The 6,966-nt window shown below is 49.0% G+C and overlaps 1 protein-coding gene across 1 annotated transcript; it reads left to right on the forward strand.

The window, feature by feature from the left end:
- The first annotated feature begins 1,686 nt into the window (after positions 1-1,686).
- On the forward strand, positions 1,687-6,564 carry FOMMEDRAFT_166504 (uncharacterized protein). Its single transcript, XM_007264353.1, has 6 exons — positions 1,687-1,843; positions 1,937-1,949; positions 2,127-3,451; positions 3,521-4,914; positions 4,986-5,510; positions 5,568-6,564. Exons 1-6 carry the CDS (start codon positions 1,698-1,700, stop codon positions 5,612-5,614), a joined length of 3,450 nt encoding a protein of 1,149 aa, XP_007264415.1. The 5' UTR covers positions 1,687-1,697; the 3' UTR covers positions 5,615-6,564.
- Positions 6,565-6,966: the final 402 nt, after the last annotated feature.

Consider the following 6,966-nt stretch of genomic DNA (forward strand, 5'->3'; position numbering starts at 1 on the left):
AGCTGTTAGACTGTTAAGTTAAGTATCAAGATGCATATCATATCAAGGGAGGATGCGGTGTTTTGAGCATTCGACGAGGTCGGTTAGAACTTAGAACTCAAAATACAAGGGCAGGCCAAGGTAGACGTTAGACTGCTAAGAAGCAAGATACACATCGTTATCGAGGGGAGGATGCAGTGCTTGACAGTGTTGTTTTTCTGAGGAAAGATCCGGAGCGCAGTATATCTTTAACATAGAGTGTCATGGGTATGTTCCACGCGATACCTGTAGGGGATTCAGTCAGGAACATCGGCTCGGTTGCTAGATTTTCAAATTCGTCGTCGTCATCGAGTGGTCACTGGTGTCTCGACAAAGTTGCGCTGTGCGTGCCGAGACAACGCCACGAAGGTCTATGTGTGCCGTTCACTGAGTTCTTTGTTGTCGATCTACTCTATTTCCGCAGCAAGCCGGCCGAGAAATTAAGTATGTTGTGAACATTGAGCAGTGTGGGCGCGCCGAGATGCTTACGAAGGGTTCAGGAATGTGTACAGAAACGGTACAGACGACCTAAATACGCTCTAGCAACGTAGATCAGGCGATCGGGTCACGCCATCGTATCACTGTGATCAGAGACATCAGACAAATCGGATTAGAAATTAGATACGTGCACGTACATACACGGTAAGACAGGAGAGAAATAGAAGAGAAGCTTTATGGGGACAGGGATTCATAAGAAGCTTCGCACATACCAGGCTTCGGAAGCTTTATTAGGATTAGGAGAACCCACTCTAATTAGCCAAAGAAGCGAATTGGAATATGCTTAGTGATAAGGTGTACCGTGACTCGTGAGCGGTGAGAAGGTAAGTGCGAGAAGAGAGGGAGTGATGTTTGGAGAGTGATATTATTGATGGGTCCGGCGAGAACGGCAGGCCTATAGTGGAATATGGATATGGAACTAGTAGAGAAGCGCAAGGGATAGATTGGACGCGTATGGGCGAGTGTGCCTTGGCGGTCGCGCTGATGTCGGAGGGAGGGTTAGTTTAGTTGCCGAGGAGACAGAGTTGGGATGTCAGCACGGTAAGGAGCGTTTCAGCGACGACGACAGGAACGGAATGTCAATCGATGGTTTATCACTGCTCAAAAACCCGTTTGGATATATTTTTCTAATGGAAGTGTTCTAGGTCTAGAGCGGAACCAGGACCGGGCTGCACAGAAAGGCTGCGGGATGAACCTGTGCAGACGGCATCGCACGTATGGATCAACATCAGAAGTGGAAAATGTCAGGAATAGGAGGGCCAAGGAATGATGGGCGATGCAGTGATAAGTGTGTTTGAGTGCGGCGGGAAGAACAAGGCGGAGACAACTTGGATGGACTGTTCGGGTTTTAACTCACGTGGCGGATGCAGATCCAATCTCGTCATATTATTTATTTATTTCTACTGTAATCAACTCATGTTACCTAGATCTCCCTGCTACTTACTCGAACCCTCCCTCGGGCAATAGGATCCCCCGTCTGGCCGATTTCCATCTTCTCTTCCGTAATCAATCCAATCCTATTCACTCTCGTCCTCTCTCCGCTCGCTTCTCCCATAGCGGAGTGTAATTGTCTTTCTTACTTAAACCCTGCTTCCTTCCACCTCGACGCGCTCCAGGAACTTACTTGGCCGCGCTCTCTTTCAATTTTATACGATTCAGCACGATACATACGACACGGTACAATGCCGTCGGACAGGACTAACGCTGCGAGCAGCAGCTCAATGGGCAATCAGCTAGATGGCGAAGACCAAGATCTATCCTCCACGAGCCGGGCAGCGCGCAAGGGCGGTAACCCCCTGCAGCGTGGCTCCGCCTGCCTCAGCTGTAGGTCAGTCCTCACTCACTCAGTCTGTCCTTCTCGACCTTTTATACTTATTCAATGCACTCGTTCTATCTTAATACCATGTATCATGTATCATAGGAAGCGCAAAATGGTGAGTAACAGCCCAACTTTCTTTGCATTCTTTTGTCATCACTCTCGCCTTCGCTATCGCCGCTCCTCACCGAGGCCGTGTTGCTGCGCTCTCCATTTGGCCTCTTTCTTTTCACATATATAATGCCCGTATATCTTATTTGCTATGTCCGATCACTCATCATAATCCTACGCGCAGAAATGCGACGCGACGAAACCCGTATGTCGACAATGCGTTAAAGCAAACAGAGCAGAAGAATGTGACTATGACGATGGGAGGCAGAAGAGCCGCACGCAGATCCTTCAGGAGAAGATCGCGAAGCTAGAAGATCGGATACGTGAACTTGAGTGTGCGGACGACGAGTATGCACCTGAGCAGCAGCAACAAACGTACGACCCAACATATGATGCGTTTGGACAAGCAACGGCGACGACGGGCTTTGGAGGTGAGGACTACAGTGCTGCTGGGACGAATGGTGGAGCGTACGGGTTCGCAGGCAGTGGAGTAGCACCGTACCATTCACCGGCAGAGTCGGCCTCTGCCTCGGGATCTTCGAACGGACAGTCGTTCTCCCCACTCATCCTTGATGGAGGCACTAGCACATCTACTCCATCCCTTTCGTACCATGGACACGGACACGGGCCGACAGCCGGTCCATCGAGTGCGTCACTCTTTCCCCCCGGACCTGAGCAGCAACATCAGCACCACCATCAAAATTCGTTCTATCCTTCTCCAGCAGAGATAGGCAATACTAGCAGCGCAGCCGCCGACCTCTTCGGGTTTCCAAGCTCGCCTGATGTTGTGGGTGTCCATGGCCATGGCGGCTCGGGGATAGCAGTGGCTTCGGCTTCGACTTCGGCGGCGGGTAGACCGGGTTCCGCGGGACCTTCGGGTAGTAGCTCGAGTGGTGCCGCATGGGGTCAGCAACATGAAATTATGAATATGAGTTCTATCTTTGGGCCTGCTTCGACTTCGACTTCTGTGCCCGGCGCTGGCGCTGCTGCTGCGTCGGTTCCGGGTATGCCGATAAACGAGGGGTATGGGGCATTGGATATGGGATTCGATGCGTCGATGGCATTGGGGATGAACATGAGCATGAACATGAATATGAATATGGGTATGAACTCAAGCATGGCGATGGGTATGGGAGTTGGCATGCCTGGAGACCTGATGACGATGAGTGGATATGGCGGCAGCACGCATGACTTTTCTGCGTTCTCTACTGCTGGTCCTTCCTCTATGCAGTCGTCATATGGTGGCCAGCACGCGAACCCAAACGCTATGTCTAGCGCCTCATCACTTACTATGCGTTCTGTCTCCTCTTCTCTACCATTCCCGAGTCCCGCAAGCAGTTCAACATCTGGAGCGGTACCTGGCCCTGGACCAAACTCTCTCTCGATTCCGCGTACTGGCGGTACCGGCACACGTTCAACTATATCTCTCCAAACAAGTCTTGGAAAGAGCAGTAAACCAATGAGTCGGTGGGATGTAGAGGTCCTACATGTGCAAGAGCGGAAAATTCTGTATGTTCACCTTCAATTCATATCGGAGTCGGGCGGAAACTAATGCAAAATGACGCTTTTTTTCAATAGTGCAGATATATTCCTACCTCATGCCAAGCAATGTGGGCTAGACCTCTCGCCTGAGAGACTCTATCAACGCTTAGAATTGGATAACGCTTATCCCACTCTCTTCCCGCTCCTGGCGTCTTCTCAAAGTCAAAATCAAAATAACCATCCTCAAGGACATGGACAACAACAACATTTGCAAAATCTAGGAGAACTCCGCGCACCACCGGCTCACCCTGCACTCGCTAACGCAATTTACCTCCTCGCGTGTCATTTCTCCGCTGTTCACTTATCTGGGCCTAATATATCTACCACGAGTTATAGAGATGGAAGTAGTGCGAATGGGAAACAGACGGACCTTTCGGCACATGAGCCGCATTTCCTTACGCGAGCGTTGCGTGGGATCGCCGCGGCCCTCGAGGCGGGTGAGGCTGCGGCGACGGATTCGCCGAGCAGTCGGTCTAGTCGATCCAGTCGGAGTTCTACGAGGAGTGGAAGTGCGAGTGCGAGAGGGTCGAATTCGCCGAGGAGTGAGGCTGGGGCGTCACCTGCTTTGAGAGTGCAATCGAGGAATAGCTCGAGGCCTTCGACGTCTCATAATACTGCATCTACATCTGCATCGACATCGACGTCGACTTCTGCTGCGAACTTGACTGCTGGGATAACGACTGGGCTGGGCGGAGGCGTGCCGAAAGAAGAGGAACAACTGGATACGGCGACGCCGCTTGTGGATGCTGTACAAGCCAGTGCACTCCTTGCGGTTTATTTCTTTGCGAAAGCGAGGTTGTTGGAAGGGTATTATCATGCGAGTGCTGCCGCGAGGTTGGCTGTGAGTTTGGGTATGCATCAAGTAAGAAGTCCGGTTTGGCGGCCTCCACCTCCACCTACGTTGGCTCCTGCGACGTCTCCGTCGCCTTCGTTCGGAAGTTCGTCGTTTGGGTCGACAACGTTTGACTCTGCTTCCTCGAGCTCAGGTTCGTCTGGCTCAGCTATGGGAAGCAGTTCGAGTGGGAGTGGGAGTAGTGGGAGTAGCAGTGGATGGTCCGGAACACCACATACTTCACCTTCACCCGCTGTACTCCTCGCTCCAGCACGCAGTGCACTCGAGCACCAAGAACGGGTGAGCACCTTCTGGAGTGTGTTCTTTGTAGATCGATGTTGGAGCATTGCGACTGGTTTACCGAGTAGTTTACCGGATGATGAGCATCCGCAGTTGAAGATCAGTACGGTGTGGCCTTGGGAGGGTGTCATTACTCTGAACAACAGGGCGGATGCGGAGTATGAGAGTTTGGGAGGTCTTTTCGAGGTTAACTCCGGTGAAGATATGGGAAGGAGGAGAGGAGGGAAGAACAGGTGTACGAAGGCTTTCAAGGTGAAGGCTGCTGCGTTCTTTGAGAAGGCTGCGCGGATTACTTCGAGTAAGTTCCTTCTTACAATCTTTCTCATTCGTAGTTTATGACAATGACTGAAGTCAACTATGATGATATAGTGCAATCTGAACCCACGCATTGGGAGCAGCTCACGCAGTTGGAATATGCGTTGAATGGTTTTATTTCTACGTTGCCTTCGTACCTCTCTACTACGTCTTCTCCCTCTTCGTCCCACTCCCCGTCGTATTCGCCGGTGTCGACTCAAACGACTGTCGACGTAGACCTCGCACTCACGCACACCCTCGCACATACAGCGCTTATCCAGCTTCACCATCCACGTGCACAGAAGGACCTTACCTCACATACCATCTGCCTCCGAGCCGCATCCTCTTGCACTCAAATCATCCGACACCTACAGTTAAACGACTACGGGTTGTTGGATCCGGTGATAGGGACGTGTTGGATGTGTGTTGGGGACGTACTTTTGAGGGAGAGGAGTTGGGGTGGGGATATGTCTGGTGTGTCGTATGATGTTGGGAGAAGTAGACAACAGCAGGAATGTGGTGAGGCTGTGGGTGTGGAAGCGGAGTTGGAGTGTGTGGTCAGTGCGTTGAGGCAGTTGAGTTTCGTGTTTCCTGTTGCACGTAAGTCGTTTGGTTTATTCGTCTTTTCTTTTTGATTGCTTATCTTGCCGCCGACAGTGTACCAGGTACAGAAAGTCGAGCAGTCTCGCGCTATGGCGTTCTGAAAAGCCGAAGCGTGAAACGTTCCAGACATGTTGCTTAATATTTATTTCCTGCTCTCCTACTTTGGTTTTTCGCTGGTCCTTGATCTACGCTTTGCATGTCGTTCCAATGCTTTCAACAGGCATATCCCGAATATAGGATCCATATTTTCAGATCTATTATTTTCGTTTATGATTTCTTTTTTTTTTCTCTCTCTTTGGGTTAGTAAAAAGATCTATCTCGAGTCAATACTGTATCTACTAGTTCATAGTCCCTCATCCCCATTACCCACTCCCTCTTTTCGTCTTTTTTTTCGCTTTCCCCATCCCGGAGGTTCTTCGTTAAAACGTGGACCATGCGTGTTGGTTCACAGTTCCCTTTCATAACCGATTCGTTCTCGTCTTCGCCTTCGTTTTCATACACCTTTCGGCAATGTTTCCTGCTTTGGTTTCGCAATCGTTATCTATTCGGTTTCCTCCTCTCAACACACGTCTTTCCATCACTTTTCCTTTCAGTTTTTTCAGTTCTACACTATTCTAGTTCATTCCGGGTTCCGGCGAGGACAGGAGGTGGAAACGTCAACAACAAACAACATTATACGTTATACCCCCTCGATCATTATCTATCATAACCCTCCCCTATTCCGAATTTACAATGCCGTCATTCTGTGTCCGGAAGGTGTAGAGAGGATTGATTTCTGATTTGCAGATTGCAGTTTTACCGCAACAAAATCCTAAACGCACCGGATACATTGTGGCTTCGGCTTCGCTTCTCTTCCGTTCCTAACTTCTTTCTATCTTCTCCTTACCTTATTTCTTCTTTTCATTTGACACGGAATATCTCTGGTGCAGGACTTCTTACACCTCTCCGTCCTTTGTTTCTCTTCCTGTTCCTTTCCAGAGTGTTCTTGGAACGACTTTTCCCCAAGAAGGATTGCCTTTGCTAACCTGACACTACTTTTACTTTCATATTACACCAATCCCCTACAAAACCTTCTTTGTGTACATGCTTTTAGCTTCTTTCAGCTGTCTAACTAGTACTAACTGTATCCATTAGTAAAATCTTCATCCTTTGGCACCTGTAGTGACTCATGTATTTAGATGAAAAGGAAATTTGTTTATAAAGTCAATATTTATATACATATTTAAATGTTGAATTCATTTTCTTTAAGACAAAGACAGTAATTGTCAACTGTTTAATAATAATACTATAAGTCCTTAACAGTAAGATTGTTAGGAATTGTAAAATACAGTAACTAAGTTTGGAAAAGCTTAACTCAAGACTTAGGACTGAGTAGTTTATATACAAAACCCTATTAGTCACAAGTCTAGAGATTGGCCAGATCAACTAGGCTACCTTTGTTGTCCTACTTAGT

The sequence above is a fragment of the Fomitiporia mediterranea genome, assembly GCF_000271605.1.
Source record: "Fomitiporia mediterranea MF3/22 unplaced genomic scaffold FOMMEscaffold_3, whole genome shotgun sequence".
Taxonomy (NCBI): domain Eukaryota; kingdom Fungi; phylum Basidiomycota; class Agaricomycetes; order Hymenochaetales; family Hymenochaetaceae; genus Fomitiporia; species Fomitiporia mediterranea.

What these genes read in the sequence shown, in the direction of transcription:
- FOMMEDRAFT_166504 (XM_007264353.1), top strand. Translation starts at nt 1,698, where the DNA reads ATGCCGTCGGACAGGACTAACGCTGCGAGCAGCAGCTCAATGGGCAAT. An exon ending in GGCTGCGCGGATTACTTCGA is followed by an intron (nt 4,915 to 4,985) that starts GTAAGTTCCTTC and finishes ATGATGATATAG; the next exon opens with TGCAATCTGAACCCACGCAT. An exon ending in TTTCGTGTTTCCTGTTGCAC is followed by an intron (nt 5,511 to 5,567) that starts GTAAGTCGTTTG and finishes TGCCGCCGACAG; the next exon opens with TGTACCAGGTACAGAAAGTC.